The 20337-nt window shown below is 47.3% G+C and overlaps 1 protein-coding gene across 1 annotated transcript in view; it reads left to right on the forward strand.

The window, feature by feature from the left end:
• EEIG2 (EEIG family member 2) overlaps window positions 1-20337 on the forward strand; it is a 501852-nt gene that overhangs the window by 199049 nt on the left and 282466 nt on the right. Inside the window, exon 3 of the mRNA XM_086953895.1 lies at window positions 5782-5811. Within this exon, the coding sequence (XP_086810021.1) occupies window positions 5782-5811 (30 nt within the window). The remainder of the gene's footprint in view (window positions 1-5781; window positions 5812-20337) is intronic.

The following is a 20337-nucleotide window of genomic DNA, read 5'->3' on the forward strand; positions in this document are numbered from 1 at the left end:
CAGCAAAACACCTTGTACAAGTCCTACAGGGGCAAGAACAGAGGTCGCCCACGAGGCCGTCAGCCCTCCTCCTCCTCATCATCTATCTCTCCTCCTCTTACCACAGCAAAGCAGCCCCACACCCACCATTCTGGATCATGCTGGTCCTGTGGGGGGGGGTCGGCTTACTCATTTTCTTCAAAATTGGGAATCGGTCACTACAGACCTTTGGGTTCTCAATCTTGAAGAGAATGGGTATGCTCTTCCCTTTCGGGAATTCCCTCCAAATTACCCTCCTTGTCAAGGGGCTTGCTCGGAGGACCACCTTCTTCTCCTGCAGGAAGAAGTGCTAACGTTACTGAAAAATGGTGCTATAGAGGTGGTTCCAGAGCGGGAAAGGGGTCAGGAATGCTACTACCGGTATTTCTTGATTCCCAAGAAGGATGGCAGGTTACGTCCAATCCTGGATCTCAGGGTCTTGAACCTTTTTCTGAAACAGGAGAGGTTCAAGATGCTCACCCTTGTGCAGGTTCTTCAAGCGCTGCAACAGGAAGATTGGATGGTGTCGATCGACTTGCAGGACTCGTATTTTCATATCCCGATCCTGAAGTCGCACAGGAAGTATCTCCGTTTTACGGTAGGGTCACAACATTGTCAATTTGCGGTCCTCCCGTTTGGACTTACTACTGCACCTCGAGTCTTCACCAAGCTGATAGCAGTGGTGGCAGCCCATCTCAGGAGATCCGGGATTCCGTGTTTTTCCCCTATCTGGACGACTGGCTGTTCAAAGCAGAGTTGCCAGAGAAGGTGCTTCATCATCTGCAGGTTACAACTCAGCTGTTGTACAAATTGTGTTTCTTGATAAACTTGCCCAAGTTCACCTGGTGCCCTCTCAGCGCAACCTGTTCATAGGGGCAGTACTGGACACTACTGTGTGTCGAGCATTCCCTCCTCCACAAAGGATTCTCGACATTCAGGAAATGATTCCCTTGTTTTACAACTGAGCTGTTGTTCCAGTCCTGAAGGTTCTTCGCCTGCTCTGTCTGTTTACTTCCTGCATTCTGTTGGTCGACCATGCACCCTGGCACATGAGGGCGCTCCAGTGGTGCCTCCGCAGGCAGTGGTATCAACACAACTGAGATCTCAGGGAGTCTGTGAGGATCTCCAGAGAAGCTGCAGCGGATCTGTCTTGGTGGAGCGTAGAGGGCAATCTGTCTCAAGCAAAGCCCTTCCATCTACCTCCATCGGTGGCCACGGTGATAACGGATGCATTCACCTTAGGGTGGGGTGCTCATCTGGGGGATCTGGAGATCAAGGGTCTTTGGTCTCCGGAGGAAAGGTTGCTTCATAACAACCTTCTAGAGTTGCGGGCAATACTTTTGGCGCTCAAGGCCTTCCTCCCTTCCCTTCGCGGTCAGTCGGTTCAAGTCCTGACGGACAACACTACCGCGACGTGGTATGTCAACAAGCGGGGAGGAGTGGGGTGCCATTGTCTCTGCAGAGAAGCTCTGCGTCTCTGGTCCTGGGTTCGGGACCATCAGATTTGTCTGATAGCAAATTATCTGACCGTCAGTCGCCAGTTCTCTGCAGACCACGAGTGGAGGCTTCATCCGGAGGTGGTTCATCACGTCTTTCGAACGTGGGAAACTCCTCGGGTAGACCTGTTTGCCACCCACGAGAACGCTCACTGCCCGTCATTCTGCAGTCTCCAGTATCCGTTGCAGGGAGCGTTGGGGGACTCGTTTCAGTTGAGTTGGGGTTCACAACTCCTTTACGCGTTTCCCCCATACCCTTGATTCCTCTGGTTCTGAGGAAGATTTGCCAAGACCGGGCCCAAGTCATATTGATCGCCCTGGATTGGCCAAGAAGGGTGTGGTATATAGATCTTCTCCACCTGTCCTCGTGCCCTCTGCTCCTTCTCCCTCTCAGGGCAGACCTCCTCTTGCAGTCGCAGGTTCTACACCCCCACCTCCAGAGCTTACACCTTTATGCTTGGAGATTGAATGGGGCAACCTGAATTCTTTTTCTCTTCCTTCTGACGTGGTTGACGTTATTTTGTCCGCCAGACGTCTCTCCGAGTCTGTCTATTCCTAGAGGTGGTCCAAATTTGTTCAGTGGTGTGGGGAGAAGTCTATTGACCCTTTTGAGGGCTCGCTTATCCAACATCCTTCAATTTGCTCTTTCTCTAGCCCAGCAGGGCTTTGCTTTGGCTACTGTGAAGGGCTATTTATCTGCTTTGACGGCGTTCCTTTGCTTGCCAGACCAGCCGTCTTAGTTTAAATCACCCATTGTGTTAAGGTTCATTAAGCGCCTTACTAATACATTTCTGCCCACTCCCTTTATTGTGCCTCAATGGGACTTAAATCTTGTATTGACTTACTTGATGGGTTCTCCCTTTGAGCCCTTGCACAAGTGTCCCTTGAGACTATTGTCTTTAAAGACTGTATTTTTTGTTGATATTACCTTGGCAAGGAGGGTAAGTGAGCTTCAAGCTCAGAGTTCAAAGCCCCCATTCCTGACTATTCATGCTGATAGAATGGTTCTCAGGACCAGGACTGCTTTTCTGCCTAAGGTGGTAACTCCCTTTCAACTGGGGCAGTCCATTACCCTTCCTTCTTTCTATCCTCCCTCTCACCCTCCCAAGGAGGAGGAGCGGCTTCTTCGCTTGGACCGTAAAAAGGGTGGTGAGTTTTTACCTCGATAGGACTAGAGATTATCGTGTGGATGACCATCTCTTCGTGGGCTTTTCTGGCTGCAGGAAAGGCAAAGCGGTGTACAAGCGCACCCTTTCCAGATTGATTATCTTGTGCATCAAGATTTGTTACTCTTTGGCCGGTAAGGATCCTCCAGAGGGTATAAGGGCTTATTCTACTAGAGCTAAGTCTTCAACATCTGCCTTGTCTAGAGGTGTTACTGTGGAAGACATTAGTAGAGCGGCAACTTGGGCCTCCCTCCACACCTTCGCAGAGCATTACTGCTTAGATTCCGAGGTGAGGAGGGATGGTCACTCTGCACGTTCCGTCCTACAGGACTTTTTGGTATAGAAGGGTGGACACCCTCCTCCGGGAGTGGGGACTGCCGTGGGACTCTATTCACAAGGTGACGAATCCACTGGCAGATGTATCCATCAGAAGAACAAGTTACTTACCTTCGGTAACGCTTTTTCCCGTGGATACAGTATCTGCCTGTGGTTTCCTCACTGACCCACCCGCCTCCCCGTTGTCCACCCTTGTATACCTCCAATGATGTTATTTATGTCTGTTGCTTTCAATGGAAGTGTTTAATTCTTTTTGCTTTACTGCATTGATTTCACACTTTGTGTATTGGTTTGAATACTGTGTACTGTGTATACTGTATATATTTGTGTCAGTCCGTCCCTGTGCCTCGAAGGCACGGAAAAAAGGGCGGAACTGACGTCATCACGCCGATGAGGCTCTCTTATGGCTCCAGTGACGTCAGCGGAGTCGCGAGTGGAGCCATGCTTCTGTGGCGTCGTCCTCGTAGGCATGGAGAGCTACAAAAAATTTCCCAATGCTGCTCGCGCAGGGGATATTCACGAGGTGAGGAATCCACAGACAGATACTGTATCCACCAGAAAAAGTGTTACCGAAGGTAAGTAACTTGTTCTTCTGGATCACCCATGGTTCACACTAGTTTTCATCACAAACTAAAAGTGGGTTAAAAGCACAAAAAATAGGGAAAATGTCATACCTCTTTGAAAAATGCCAAAACTGAGGTAACAAAATTGTTTTTTGATTCAATTCTGCATTTTCCTAAAAGCTGGGAAGATGGTCACTTTAGCACAGCAGTTTGTTTATGCAATTTGTATGGAAAAAAAACTTTAAAAAGACACATTCATCCAGAGCAATTTTTTCCTATTCTTTTCCCAAAACTCAAAATGTAGCTATATTTAGGCTATTTTCTCAGTTCCCTCTAGGGTAATCTACAAACGCCTGGGTACCTTTAGACTCCTGAGGATGTTGGGGATAAATAAGATACAAATGTGGTGTGGATACCTTATGTGCACAGTTAGGGAGACCTAAGCACAAACTACCCACATATAGCAAAAAAAGAATTCGGCCCATGGAGGCGGGGCGGACGGGAGGCCCAGCAGTTAAGGGGTTAAGGATCAAAAGGAATGACTACTGCTGTATATGTCAGGCATTATCTCAAGCATTCGTTACTTTAGGATACATACCCAGGCAGGAAGTGTAACCATTTCTTTCTCAGAAAGGTTAATCTCAAGTTATTGAACACATCAAGCAGTCCATGGTGCAGGTCCACGAGTTTGGGGGTCAATTCCTCCCTTTCTACAATTGTCTGCTTCAATCAGGCAGGCCACAGCTCACTCCCAGGGGAACAACCCCAGAGTTTGTACTGGACGATGGTACTGAACACACCATCTGCACCTGCATATAATCTGTTATTGGGCCCATGGCGACAAAGGAGCATATTTGTACCTGCCAATTTCACTCATGCTTTCCTTTCCAGTTTAATGGAGTTAGCATAGCTCTCTGTGTCCTGTTCATTCTGATTATGTGGTAGTTGGAAGGATAGCACTCTCACACTAAGGAATAAGAGAACACCAGTGGTGGTCTTTGATAACATTTCCAAGGACTTCTGTTTCTGGTGTGCTGCACTTTTTTGCCCTCTCTGAAAGCCTCAAGAAATGTAGCATGCTGCAGTAGCAAGGTTTACCAAACCAACATTTCTGGCAGCCTAAGGGACTTTCCCATTTCTTTTTTGGGATTGTCCAAGGCTTAGCCACTGTTCTGTCTGGCTCCTGGTTTCTGCCGTGCAGTAATATGAATGCACTCAAGCGTTACCCAACAACTCAACCAAAGACCGGAAAGAGAACTAACTCTTACCTGTCTTTTGAAGACCCGCATCATGACTCCTTAAGGCAGCTTGGGCAACACCAATTGTTGTGGCCTGTCACGCCTGCTCCTTGGTCCGCAAAGTGCTGAGACAGCTCTTGGCTTCCAACTAGAGAGCTGTTTAAGAAGCCATCATATATGATTTCTCATCCCGCTTTTGCCATTGACTGCATACTATCACCTCATAAGGGAGCGGCTCCTAATGCATGCACTGAGCAGCATTTGCTCCAGTCAGAAGTCCCTTACTCCTGGGAACAAAGTGCTTGCATAATTCTTAAAATAAATTGCATAACTCAAATGCGCATGCAGATCAAAAATATTGAAACACTATTTGCTGTAATTAGCAAAGAAAGAATGATCTTTAAGTACGATTATATAATATAATACATTCTGGGGTATCATTGGTGAACTGCATCACTAAAGTGTTTCTTTCTCCCTTCACTATCCTTCTTTGGTTCAGGGAAATGTTGGTTTCCAAAGGAGCATGTTTTGCTAGCATTAAATAATGAGTGTATAGCACAATGCTGAACTCTAGTCATTCCATGGATCACCTCTTCTTCTATAACCTGATGGTGCTGTTGTAATGATTCTAACAAAATAATAACTTAGTCATTGCTCCATAATGGCCCTTAGTAGTAGTTTGGTATTAAGCCGATCATAACTCACTGAAGGAAGGGTTACACAAAGGTGATTTCAGAACGTTATTTCTAATTGATTGGTGTACTTGCAAGTTATGTTTAAACTGATGCATTACTAAATGAGAAAACATGCTTACAAATGTCTGTTTTTTTTATTTAATTAATGACCTCTGTCTAACATGTCGTTATTTTCTTTTCATAAAATAATAAGTAACTTATTACCTTAGATACATAACATAATGCTTTTTTGTTGAGTTGGTGTTGAGCATTTTCCATTTTTTTCACAGGAATTAAAAGGTGGAAAGGCATATGCAAAGGTAAGATAACATTTACCTATCTCTTAATCACCTACTTTTGTTGTAGTTTGATGTATATGTTTATCTCAGATCTGCCCACTTTTGCAGTCTTTACATCTAAGAAATGACTGCGACTTGGCCGCCCTTGAAAGATTTTAACTAGATTCAAATGGTACGTATGGCCTTTTTTGCAAGAAAGAATAGAAAATTAAGACAAAAAATAAAATAAGGATTGTACTCATTTATCACCTGGCTACTTATCTAGTGAAAAGTACAGTATTTCTGCTTGCTACTATTTCAGTAAGGAAGCTTGTGCACCAGACATCTAGCTGCAGATTCCTTACCTTCGAATTTCCCAGGCGTCAGACTGGATCCAGAAGATTTATCTTCAAGCAGTACCCCTGCGCGCCGGTAGCTGGTGTCGGTTGACTCCGCGTGGCATTAACGGCAACGTCCCAGTCACCTAAATAGGCGTCACCTCGGCGCGCTGATGTAAGTTCTTTTCTTTTCATGACGGTCAAGTGCTGATCCGTGAAAAGAGCTACCCTCTGTCACTTTTTGGCAGGACTTTTCAACTTTTTGTCGACCCCTTTTTTGGTGTGAAGAAAGTCATGTCCTCTAGTAAGACTTCAGGGTTCTAACTGTGCAGCGCCTGTCACTGAGCCATGTCGGTGATGGACCGGTATTTGGTTTGCCTGTGGTGTCTGAAGCGCGACCACGACTCAAAGTCGTGCTCCGACTGCCGGACCATGGCTCTAAAGCCTTTGAGGGAGCGGTCCCCAAAGCTGCTCGCGGCCCGTCAGGGGACTCCAAGCCCGACTTTTCAGAGTTCTCGGTCGAGAGGAAGGTCTCGGGACCGGTACAAAAGTCCCAAGTCCTCTTCGTCCCACTCACAGTCCCTGAGACACTCATATAAGCGGCATAAGAAGCACAAGAAGTCAAAGTGTGCTTTGACTTCTCCGTCTACCGACTGATGTGATGTAGGAACATCAGCGTTTAAAGCCTCGTTCTCCAAAACCTGCTCCTGGGTCAGCTTCCGTGCCTCCACGCAACCCACCCACCTCACCCGCCGCTTAAATGAAAAATGTTGAGGACATGCACCTAATTTTTGAGTCACATGACACCTCGGGTGCGCCTTCAGGCCCCGCACGGTAAGTGGGGGCTCCATCGGGTTCTGTGCCGGTGGCTCAGGTGCCAGTGCCCCGATCCAGACCGTCACCAGTCATACACCTGTGACCTTCCCCCATGCCGGTCCTTACACTGATGCTCCCAGTGCCTGGGGACCCAGCCCTAATCTGATCCCTGGCGACACTAAGTCAGCACCTCGTCGACCAATGCCGATTCTGGTGCCGACAGGGCCCTATGTTGTTTCCTGAGCCTTATTCAGACAGGCCGGGCCTGAGAGAAGAATGGCAAGGCTCAATGTAGCCTTCAGAATGCCAGAACTATGACCAAGACATGGACTGGTATGAGGGATTGGGTGAGGCCTATGGTCTGGATATCTCTCCAGACAGTGCATGCTTTCTCTTCTACTGTCGCTAGGAGGAGGGTGCATCTAATACAGTGGTGGTGTGCCAGGCTGCTGAGGTCCTTGACCTTCAGCTACCCACAGTGGTTGTCAAGACTAACATCTTGACAGAGGTGCTACAGCTGGGAGCTTTCTCTTTATTTATTTATTTGCGGGTTTATAACGCGCTTGAATCCACTCCTGAAGGAGTATCTCTGCGCCCAGAAAAACACCAGTAGCAATGGGGAAGAGCTGCCAATCCAATAAAGCGATCCTAATCAAAAGAATTCAAAACCGGGCTAAACCTGGAATAAGAAGGTTTTCAACCTTTTTCTAAAGGTCAGATGATCTAAACACTGCCTTAGCAGAAGAGGGAGCTTATTCCATAGTGCTGGCCGACCACTGACAGGGCTTTACCACCCTGCCTAACCTTTCTGATCGTGGGCACACGGAGAAGCAACTGGTTACTTGACCTAAGGTTACGGGCAGGAACATACAGGACCAATTTATCTGCCAGATAAGAGGGTCCGAGTCCATGTAGACCCTTATGGACCACACAACAGATCTTAAACTTCACTCTTTGGCGGACAGACAGCCAATGGAGTTTTTCCAAAAGGGGTTTGCTGTGTTCTGCACCACTGGAAGTTTGTCCAATACTTCTTCATTGGCTGATGCCAATAGTCCATTGCAATAGTCAAGCCGACTAAGCACCAAAGCCTGCACCAATGTTTTTCTGGTGGAGTCAGGGAGTAGTGGAAATACCTTACGGAGGAGCCTGATCACATGGAAACAGGATCCTACTATAACATTTCCATGCTGTTTTAAAGATAATTCCTTATCTAGGCGGACCCCAAGATTCTTCACCACTTGTTTTGGTTCAGGAACCGGACTTGGGTCTGACGGCCACCAATCTGGTGCCCATAACATCTTTGCCTCACCAAAAAGCATGAATTCTGTCTTACCAACATTGCATTGAAGGAAATTAGAGGACATCCACTGGGAGACCGCCTTCATACCTTCGGAGAAAGATTGTTTAACCTCCGAAGTAAGAGATTTGAACAGAAAAAGAAGCTGAGTATCGTCAGCATATGACACTGGACTGAAACCGAAAGCTCTCATGATCCTAGCCAAGGGGGCCACATAGATGTTAAAAAGGGTAGGGCTCAAACATGAGCCCTGTGGTACCCCCTTGGTGATCTTAACCTCTGCTGATCGATACGCCCCCATGTTTACACATTGTGTGCGTTCAGAAAGAAAGCTCCTCAGCCATGCCAGTGCCATATTCTTCAGCCCAATCTCTGCTAAGCATCCGATCAAGATGTTATGTGATATAGTATTGAGCGCTGCCTATAAATGCAACAGCACCAGGACTACAGAAACACCCTTGTCCTGGTACATGCGGAGATCATCCGTTACCGACAGCAGGGCCGATTCGGTACTATAGTTTGGCCTAAAACCGGCCTGAGAGTAGTCCAGGCTCCCAGATTGTTCAATGAAGTTTGAAAGATGTTTATTCACATGCTTTTCGGTGAGGTTGCTCAAAAAGGGGAGCAAGGAAATAGGTCTAAGATTAGACAGATCCGTCCACGGGAGAGGAGGTATTTTTCCGGATAGGTCTCACCAGAGCCTTTTTCAATTCACATGGGACACAGCCCTTTGCAAGTGAGAGGTTGACAAGGCCCTGGATCCCAGGACCGAGCACCTTGCCCACCACCAGCATGATTCTGGCTGGAATCTGGTCCGACGGACATCCACTTTTAATCTGGCCAACCAGGTCCTCCACCTCCTTCAGAGGGATATCAGGAAACTTGCCAGTGTTTGCTCCTTCCATTGCCTGGGAAGGTGCTGTGGACACATCTATAGGCAAATTGGAAGCCATAATTTTTTCATAGATTTTATCAATTTTCTCAATAAAAAAGCATGAGATATCGTCGCATAATTGTTGAGACGATATGTCGTGCTCTCACAGGCAACTGGTTTTATAAAAGTCTGTAGGATCTGATATAATACTTTAGGAGCATCGCCTGCAGCCGAAAGTTGTAAGGCGATATGATTCTTGCGGGCTGCTCTAATAGCTTTATGATAGAAGCTCAGCTCAATCTGGTAGCGAGTTCCATCTGCCTCCAGATGCGACGATCTCCAGGCCTTCTCGAGTTTCCTAGCGCCTCGTTTAAGAGACCGCAGATCCTCTGAAAACCAAACTTCCTGTTTTCTAGCTGGCCGAGATCTAAACAATTTGATAGGTGCAATTTGTTCCACAGCTATGTGGATGGCCCGCTCATATTTGGATAAAGCCACCTCAATATTTTCGGTGGGCGAAAAATTGGGTGCTACAAAAGTTTCTTTAAAAACCTCCTGAGATATTTTGTGCCATTGTCTCCGCTTCACTGGTAACGGCACTGGATGACTAAGGGGTTTACCCAGATTAGGCATAGTAAATTCCAGGATAAAGTGATTTGTCCAATTAACCTGTTTTGGCGGGTGACACACAATCGCAGGTGAATTGGAGAGAACTAGGTCTAAAGTATGTCCCGCCTGATGGGTGGGCCCGATGTTATGCTGTATTAGACCTAATAGTGAGAGGTCTGTCAGTATGGACTGAGTATCCGCGTTGTCCTTCAACTCACTATGGATGTTAAAGTCCCCTAACAATAGAAAGTCTCTGCCCATGTTAATATGTGGGGCCAGTGCTTCCACCAGAGAACTCGAGAATTTTGCACGAGGGCCTGTGGGACGATACACTAGAGCCCCTTTCCAGCTATTCTTAGCTGAAATGCCAATTTTAAAGATCATCCACTCTAGATCCGTAGTGCAGCACTGATCAATAATGGAAATAGCTATGCTACTATTGTGGACTATAGCTATACCACCTCCCACCTTAGTGGGGCGATCTAGTCTGACTATTTTGTATCCCTCCGGGATCCCAAGGGTAATGGCGGGAACCGAGTGAGGTTTCAGCCAGGTCCCTGTAAGAAAACAGAGATCAGGTTGGTAGGTTGAGATGAGGTCCCAGTCTTAGGCGCGTCCTTAGGCGCTCCACTGCGCGCGATCGCTGCGCGCTCGTCACGACGAGAGGGCTAAATAGCCCTTCCTGTCGGAGAGCTAGAGCGCTAACCGCTCATGTGGTGTGAAGTCCCTGGCTCTTCTGTCCCGCCCTCCGCACAACTGTACTGGTTACCGAGTCGGACTGGGCGGGCAGGCTGTAAGATCGAGCACAGGCTTCCCCAGGTGAGTATGAACCCCCGATTACCACAATGACACCGCAATGTTAGATGTCCAAGTTTTAAACAGGCTTTGCACACAATTAAAATGAATGCGGCGAATATTTAAAATCAGAAACTTCGTATTTTTTAAAATTTAATCAGGACTCAAATTATTCCAAGAAGCATAAATCATTAGATAGCGCTCAGACAATTGCTTGCTGGACTCAAAGCGGGTCGGGGAGACTCTGCCACCGTCCTCCCTACCATTCTTTGGAACCCTTGCTCCAATTCGATGAAGCCTTCACTGACTTCCTTCTGGGAATCTGGTCCAAGCCCAGCACAGGACGACCCCCCACTCAGAATCCCCCCTAAACCGTAACGATACAGCGGTGCCGTGGAGCCTCGGTTGGCCTGGGATAGCCGGCCTCTCTCGGGGGGGGTGGGGGGGGGGGGGCTGGTGCGTAGAGCCGCTCGCTTGGGGACCGGAGCGCGGACGGAAGGGGGCCGCCTCCATCGCCCTTAGTGCACCGCATGTTCGAGGGGCACCTGGTGCTAAATCATTCGTAGACGACCTGATTCTCCCCTGCCCCCCACGCCCCCGACACTGCCTTTCCCAGGGTGACCCAAACCTCCTCACTACCAACCCCACAGAGCTTGGTGGTCCAAGCCTCCACTTCCCATGGCTTGTTCTCTGCCGCTAGCCAAGACAGGGAATCCAAGCAGCTGGATAGTTTGAGTAAGTAAATTCTTTCTTCCGCCAGCCTTGCGGTCAGTGAACACTGCATGCTTATTGGGCCATTATTCCCACTCTCTGTGGGAAAACGATGCACAAGTGCATGCAACAGGTCCTGGGACATCTTCTCCCAAGCAGTATTAGACAGTAGAGATGCAGCAAAGTTCTCCCTTTGATGTGCTTTAGACATGACTGACTCGCTGGGCGGACTAATTTCCACAACTGTGGCTGTTAGACGCCATGCCTGGCTGAAAATGTCTGGTTGTTCAGGGGATTTCCAGGTCTCTCTAATAGAAAATGCCCTTTGATGGCACCTGACTCTTTGGAGACAAGGCAGACACGGCGCAGGTGCACTTTACCGAATCCCGGGCTATGTTTAAGTCCTTGGGCCTCTCCGCTGCCTCCCATCCCTAGACTGCCTTTTGCTCCTTTTGTGCCCAAAGAAGGGCCTTTTAACCACTCCAACCCTAACTCAGCCCAACCCCTGCGCGGACGAGGGTTGGGTAGCCAGAGGTCCGGTGTAACCATCTTACAAGAGAGATATAACACTATATACTGCGAGATGTTTGTAAGGTCAAGTGTATATATATATACTATTTTTAATATATATTTAGAATCAAGTGCATAGTGTCCCCAGGGAGCATGATATGTTATGTTACATACATTTGTAACGCGCACAGCTACTCATGAGTATCCCAGCGCAGAGCCTATTGGGGTATAAACGTAAATCAAGCAAAGAGATGTGTTTTTATTTTCCTCTTAAAAGCAACTGGATCCTGAATAATATGCAGGGCAAGATGAAGAGCATTTCAGGCAGCAGCAGCCTTCACTACAAAGGATCTGCCCCCAAGCCTCTGAAGCTTGAAGCAGGGAATATGAGCAAATCGTAGGTACGAGGACCGAAGGGATTGCGCAGGAACATAGAACGAAAAGCGTCTCTGCAAGTAGTGAGGGCCACAGCCATGAAGGGCACGATGGGCCAGTATCAGTGATTTAAATTTGACTCTCCAACCATCGGGAGCCAGTGGAGGGATCGTAACGGAAGTCAAACGCTGTTCCCAGCCAAAGTGCCCAGAAGGAATCTGGCTGCCACATTCTGTAACTTCTTCAACCGGTAGCCTGGAATGCCAACAAAAAGGGCATTGGCGTAGTCCAGCCGTGACAGGATCAGTGCAGAAGTAACCGTTTTCGTCGCTGCCTGAGGTAAAATGGGAAAGAATCTTTTGAGAGTTTTGAGAAGGCCGAAACAGCAGCCGGCCAGCTTTGTAATGTGTGTTGAAAAGAGAGACCCTCATCAAACTATACCCCCAGATTTTTAGTGGGCTTCCCTGTGGAGGTAGGAAATGGAAACTCAGGAGGTCGAAGGTGCTCTTGAAAATTAGAAGGGAATTTCCCTAACAGCAAAATCTCAGACTTCTCTATGTTGCACTTGAGTTGTACACCTGCAAACCCTTTATAAATAGAGGATAGACAGTGTTGAACCAATAGCACAGAATCTGCATCTTTATCCCAGGTAAAAAGAAGCTGGGTGTCGTCAGCATACGCCATCACCTTGGCCCCTAATGTATCACCGGAGTCACATAGATATTAAAAAGAAGGTGGCTAAGGGAAGATCCCTGGGGGACTCCAGTAGTCACTGGATGAGGATGGTGGGGGCCAAATCTGCTCAACTCGACCCTTCAAAAAAAGACTTAAGCCAGCCCCAAACGGGACCTGACACACTGATCCTGGCCAAATGTGCCAGGAGAAGTGAGTGCAGGACCGTGTTGAATGCCGCCGAGAGGTCCAGCAATATTAATGCAGCTCTCCGCTGGCGTCCAAACACTCACAAATGGCCTCCAACACCTCAACCACAACTGATTCTGTACTATGAAATGCCCGAAACCCTGATTGGGCTGGATGCAGGCCCGCCTCCCTTTCCACAAATTCTGTGAGCTGTTTATGAACCACCTTCTCACACACCTTAGCCAGAGCAGGAAGGAGGGAGATGGGCCGATAGTTCCCTGGGCTAAGGGGGTCTAATGACAGCTTTTTTTTTTTAGAAGTGGCAAGCTCTTAGCCAACTTCCAAGCCTGCGGCACAGCAGCTTTCTGAAGGGAAATATTAATGATGGAATTCACTTCTGTGTTCATGGTCGCTGCCAATAGCCTAGCAGGACAGGGACCGAGGGCGAGCCAGACTTTATACCCTTTAGAATTGTTAAGAATTCCAGGGTGTCAACTGTCCTAAATGTGGACAGAGTGAACAGGGCCGGCAGATTGGATTCCACTGACACCCCAATGCTGATGAGACAGGGAGTGAACGCCACCTGAATAGTCTGGATCTTTTCCCTAGAGAAGCATGAGAGAGTATTACACCAGAGAGGCGAAGATGGCGACACGCTAGCTTGGGCCAGAAGGGAGGTGAAGCTCTGAACGATAGCAAAAAATTCTTTCGAATTGTTACTGGCTGATTCAATGTGGGCTGAATAAAATAACCTTTGGCCAGCGTAATAGCCTCATAGTATACTTTTTGTTAATCTCTGAGTTTCCGCTTAGCTGCCGGGCAGTAGCCATCCCTGCGCCAAGCCAGCTCATGGGGTTTACATTCATGCTTCAGAGCTTTGAGGGTCGAATTATACCAGAGTTTGCAAGGAGATTCCCTAGCCAGCCTGGTAGGCCGTTGTGGGACCACCGTGGCTACTGCCTTAGCAACCCAACTAATGAACCCATCTAAATGCTCCTCAAGCTCCCCGGCCAAAACGGACCTGGAAGTTTCCTAGTCCAGATTGAACTCAAGCCAATCAATTTTCCCTAAAGCTGGTTTGCAGCATGAGCGTGCTAGTGGCTCAGCATTGGACACTTCTCAAGAAAAATAGGTTAGAAAGCGATCCGATCAGGAGACCGGGCGGAGATCTTTCAATAGAATAGGAAAGTTGACACAAATTAGGGTCAAGTATATGGCCGGCCTGAGTGGGAAGGCTGACATGCTGGTCAAGTTGAGCCAGATGTAAAATATCAAGCAGGTCATGCGCATCCTTAGTATCTGCTTGATCCAGATGGATGTTAAGATCACCCAGAACCATATAGTGAGCAAATCTAACTGCCTTCGAGATCTTCCCCAAGCCTGGAGAAAAGATCCCACCTGGCCAGGGGGCCTATAGATCAAGGACCCTCCCAGGGTAAAATGTGCAGAGAAGTGAATGCTGAAGTCAAGAGCTTTGCATCCTCCCCATGAAGTGACATCCCCCCGCGAAGCTCCCACTTATTCTTATAGATAATAGCCACCCCGCCCCCTCTCCCCACCAAGCGGTCGGCTCTAGAGATCTTATAACCCATAGGTGTGGCAAGGGTGATAATCGGATCTTAAGTGGAGTCAAGCCAGGTTTCAGTCAAGAACAACAATTTAAGAGAACTGTTCTCTAAAAGGTCAAAGACATCTTGATGCTGTTTCCTGAGTGAGCGAGCATTAATCAAGGCTGCCTGAATAGGGGGGACCCTGGTCGACTGGCTAGAAGAGATGCATTTTTTATCCAAAAAGGCAGGCCCGCACCCATTTTAAACCCACACGATGTGCAGACGTGATTTATCTCCTCAGCCACAGCCCAATTATGAAGAGGGCAGCAGATAGAGGGAGCAAGGGCCCGTACAGCAGCCCCAGTATAACTCCGTCTAAGTTCAGCACCTGGAGACTTGCGGGTGGCATGGCTGGCGCTGGCCGCTTCCAGGGTGCAGACAGGCTTGCCTTAGGCGCGCCAGAGGCGTGCCCGCCGCGTCGGCGCAGCTCGCATTTAAATAGCCCAGTGTGCCAAAGAATGGCAGCTCTCCGTGGCACCACGGGCAACCAGGAAATGCATCACACTGGCAGGCAGCTTCAAGGCAAAGCAATAAAGAGCAGGGTAAAATATGTGAAAACACCAGTAAAACTTTTTTACATGCAGGTATAAGGCCTGAGGTCAATATTCATATGCAAAGTTCGCAAAATAGCAGCAATAGAGTAATACAATGCGTAGCGGCAGGCAGAGAACCCCTAAGGCACTCTCCTCAGCGCAGCTCGCATTTAAATAGCCCCATGTGCCAAAGATCTAGGGAGCAAACTGCCGAAAATGGCGGCTCTCCGTGGCACCAAGGGCAACCAGGAAATACGTCACACCGGCAGGCAGCTTCAAGGCAAAGCAATAAAGAGCAAGGTAAAATATGTGAAAACCCCAGTTAAAAATGTTTTTAAATGCGGGTATGAGGGCCGAGGTCAAAATTCACGTGCAAACTTCGCAAAATAGCCGCAATAGAGTAATACAATGCGTAGCGGCAGGCAGAGAACCTCTAAGGCCACAAAACCTACATGGAGTTTGTGACATTTTTGTGACATAAAAAGATGGTTACTATATTTACAAAGTTGACCAAAGCACAAATAACAAATGGGCACCGCCTTCTAATGCAAAAATAGAGGCTGATAAATAGTTAACTTAGAATTTATCGACGAGGTTTCGACCCCACCAACTATGAGGAGTCTATTCAGGACCTAGCAATGCAGGGACACGTGAAAAAATTATAAATTGTATCAGTGAAGGCCTAAGAAAGCAGGACAGTTGATACAAGCTAACTGTAAACTGGTAATAGGACCTGAAGTAAGAGTATGCTGTCAAATTCAATTAAGTGCCCCCCAAGGACGTGAAAATAAGAGGGAGGGTACTTGCATGGGACTCAGCCGGGATCTAGCAAGATTTGGGATCAAGAAAGATAGGAAAAATTTGTACTCATTTAGGTATGTTGCTGAAAGATCAGTACTATAGCTGAATTGTAAGGAAACATACCCTAGTGAGGGGAAGGAACTGACAGTTGTATGTGTGCTGTAAATTAATTGCTACATCAATGTGTGTCCATGTCATGGCAAGACATGAGGATATTGCATTTCATTATAAACAGGAAAAACAAGGTTCACAACTTGTGTTAGCGGTAGCTCAATTGAAAAAATTCCAGTGCCAGATGCTCCTACTCATGAGGCTCATGAGGTGACACATCGGTTTGCAATGAGAAGCCGCAAGTGTCAGCTTCATCGGATTTGTTAATTATATTGCTCACTGTTAGTTACAACCACGACAATCTGTGTAGAACAGGAAAATTGCTACTTATTTTAAAAAGGAGGGAAAAGCAAGGGTAATTGCTAGTACGTACGGCGTGCAAAGGCAGTGGCTTCTAGTGGCTCTGACCTGCTCTGAAGATATTTCAAGAATAACCGGAGAAGGCCGCACGTGTCTGCTTGAACAAGGATGCAGGAGCAAAATGAGGAAACTGCGTGAGTCCGTCTCCACTTGTAGAGTAACAAGAAGACGCCACTCGCAGTGGTTGTTAAATACGGTACACATGTTTTCCCGCCGGAAAACAGGATATGTGGGAGACATCACTGGTGATTGCTCCCGGTCTCATCACCACGTACAGTTCTGTGATCGGTGCATGGCTTGTACAACCACTTGGTGATGGATTCATTGTTGGGAAAGCGAAAACATGGCAAGGCACGGTATTGCAGAGGCGGAATGGTGGTAACCTAAAAGATATTATAAAGACAAATGAAAAATAAAACTAAATGTAAAAATAGAAATATTAGCCCAGGATGTTTTCTATGTTCATGACATCTATGTCTGACCATTACAAGGAGTCCTGGCTTCTGTATACTGGGTATTACCCCTGGCAGTGAAACAATATTTAAGAAGGCGAAAGCTTTTGAAGGCACGATGGTTCAGTGGCGAAATGGTGGCGACTAGAAAATTAAAAATAGTTATTGAGTGTAATGAATACTCCCTGGCAATTAAAACGCACTAACGTGATGTCCATAATGTAGTGTTGTTGTCAATGATAATGTAGCTTAATCTGAAAAATTGCCCTGTATGCCTCCGAGATCATGCGCAAGATGCCAATGTACTCTTGTATGCTGTACGGTTGGATGTTTGAATAAGCAAAAAAAGAAAGTTAAAAAAGAACATTTGTGACAAGGCGGTGGTGACTTGAAAATTGATAATAGAAGTTATCAATGATCGTGCATATCGAAGAAGATCTATGCATCAGTCTATTGTGTATAACCTCTGATATTGGGAATGTCGGGTATGACGTAGACACCTATAGCTACGCCGGTTCATAGTGGGCCGTGACACATTCAGGACACTAATTTTCAAACACACCAATGTCAGTACACTTCATGGCTCCTATCTTCTGGTGTGGAAGTTCATGAAAATTAACTGACATCAACATTCCGAAGTGTCACCAATATCGATGACATGTGTGTTGCTTCCAGCGTGGATGACACTGACAAAGTCACTCGGTGCCTACCGAGGCCACCCACTACTGCACAGAGGTATTGCTTGAAGAAAAATCTTTCAGATCGAGTCTGATGCCTGGGAAAATTAAAGGTAAGGAATCTGCGGTGAGATCATGTCTCTATCAGATAAGACATTACCAAAGGTAAGTAACAAGTTCAGCAGTTCCTTCTGTCTATCAGCCTGGTACAGGCACAAAAACTAAATGAAACGCATGTCCCATTAACAGAAACATTCATCAGGAGTACCTAGGCAACCACATCAGGTGGTTCAGATTATTGACAGGGTAGTTAAGAAAGATTGGCAAAAAGTCTTGCTCTCTTCCACCCTCAATAGCTGCACATAGAAAGCATTCTCAATGGATAAACATGTTCCACTGCACAGGAATCTGATGTCTAAAAGTGCTGCTTATCCAGTATTGGGGTATCTTTCATAGATTCACATGCCTGAATCATTCCCAGTCGCCAAGGCGGGAGTCCCACGGAAATTATATATACAAAAGCAGTGCCTTAGAATAATCTGTAGTAGGCTGACAAGACTATAGGCCCAAAAAGGCCCAAAACTTAGCAGCCGATCTACCTCATTATATGAAAAGAACTGAAAGTAGTCCCAACCAATCAGCTGCCAGCATCCTCTAGAACCTTCCCAGCGGAGGCAGTTCTCCTCAGATTTTCACTGCATGTCGTGTGGAAGGGAGTCTCCCTGAGTGTCTACTCGGTTTTCAACTTTTTTCTATAGAATGTCTGAGAAGAAAGCTCTTTTTCAAGGCCTGCAGGATCTGTGATAAAAAGAGGGTCCATGTAGATGATCAGCATAAGGACTGCATCTACTGCCTGCATCCCAATCACATTGTGAAGGATTGCAGGATTTGCCTCACCTTCCCTGCCAAGACCATCAGGGACAGGGAGGCAAGGGTTCTTCTTTTGCTCAAATCATCTTCCACAGATGATGAGGACAGAGCTTCTACATCCAGAAAAAGAGCCTGATCCAGAGATAGCTCTTCTCCTGAGAGGAAAAAACAACACAAATCCTCTCATAGAGCTTCAGAACCCTCAAGGAGGTTATCCTCTCCTCCTCTTGAATCTCCAGCTTCTCCGCCTTCAGGATCTCCATCTAAAACTGTGAGTAAAGCACAGACAAAAACTGTTTCTCTGGTGTCTTCTCACACAGTCTCTGTGACTTCTACCACCTCAAGCTCTTCAGCTACGGTGTCTACCTCTGCTATTACTTCACCTATTGTGTCAGCCAAGGTTTCCTCAAAGAAATCTTCAGGGGCGAAGGATATTTCTTTAATCTCTTCAAAATCATCGTCGACGACCATTCCGTCGACAGTTCCATCGTCGACGAAGTAGTCGACAAAAGCCCCGTCGACGTCAAAATCCTCGTCGGCGAAGAGCCCGTCGACGACGAAGAGTCCGTCGACGTCTGGATCATCTATGAAGAGCCCGTCGACATCACCCTCGTCGACGACAGCTTCGTCGATGACAGCCTCGACGACGACGGCCTCGTTGACGAAGATTCCATCAACGACGGCCCCTCCATCTACAATACCACCGTTGACGACAATCCCATCGACTACGAGTCCGTCAACGACGAGCTTGTCGACGGCCATTCCAGCAAAGAGTCCAGTCATCACCAAGACTCCGCCTGCAAGACCCTGTCCTACTCTACCTCAGGTGTCTCATGCCTCACCGATAGCATATACTCATTTTCAGATTAAAACCTATCATAGGCAAGACTACTCCAATATTTCTCAGCTGCTACCATCGCAGATTTTAGAAACATATGTGGAAGAAGAGAAATCTGATGAGGATGATGGAGATGATGAAGGTCCCTTTGGGATTGCACGCCATCCATCCGAATTACAAATAAAATGTCAGGATGAGGATGAAGAAGAGGACATACAGGAGCATTACTACCAAGATTTTGCTACACCTTTCTATAGACAACCATACAGAGCTCCACGTTCGGAGAAGTCAAGCCATCTTCCTCCTTCGTTGATACAGGACTTACAGGCCATGTTGGCAGACTATCGCCAAAGGTTCCCACCTACACAGCCCGCGCCAATTGTACCTCCGGTACCAGTGGACGTACCTACGCCTCCACAACCGCAGCCTCCAGTGTCGCCATGACATCCTGCAGAACCCACACCACAAGAGGATCAGGATACTTCCTCTTCGGACGAGGATGGAAGGGAAGAAGGCGAGTTGCCTCATGACAACACACCTGCGGATCCATGGGATGACTATGTAATACCCATGCCTTCGCCTCCTTTGCCGCAACCCTCTAGGAGGATCGCCAGGGCCATACCCATTATAGAATATATTTGGAAGGAAGGTCTTAAGATTATGAAGACACCCGCTTCTATCCCGGCAGTCCTTGCTCGTAATGAGAAGAAGTATAGAGCACCGCCAGACACTCCATCTTGTTTGGTGGCCCACCCACGTTCGGACTCTGTGATATCCCAAGCTGCTCAACAGAGGTCCAAAAATCCATCCATTTCAATCTCAACACCACCGGACAAGGAGGGCAGGACATTGGATCTAATAGGCAAGAAGTTCTCCACCAATGCTGCACCTTCCATCAAGGCAGCGTATTCTCTTGCGATTCTTGCCCGCTATCACCGACAAATGTGGTCGGAACTATCTGAATTCATAGAATTGATACCGGAAGATCGTCAGCAAGAAGTACGCAAAATAGTGCTTGAAGGAGAGAGGGCAGCTTCAGAAATAATAGATTGCGCCCTAGACATCGCAAACACTGAATTTCGTCAGTTAGCGGGTGCTGCGGTGCTCAGACGACAGGGCTGGCTCAG

The sequence above is a fragment of the Lissotriton vulgaris genome, chromosome 1_1, assembly GCF_964263255.1.
Source record: "Lissotriton vulgaris chromosome 1_1, aLisVul1.2, whole genome shotgun sequence".
NCBI classification, from domain to species: domain Eukaryota; kingdom Metazoa; phylum Chordata; class Amphibia; order Caudata; family Salamandridae; genus Lissotriton; species Lissotriton vulgaris.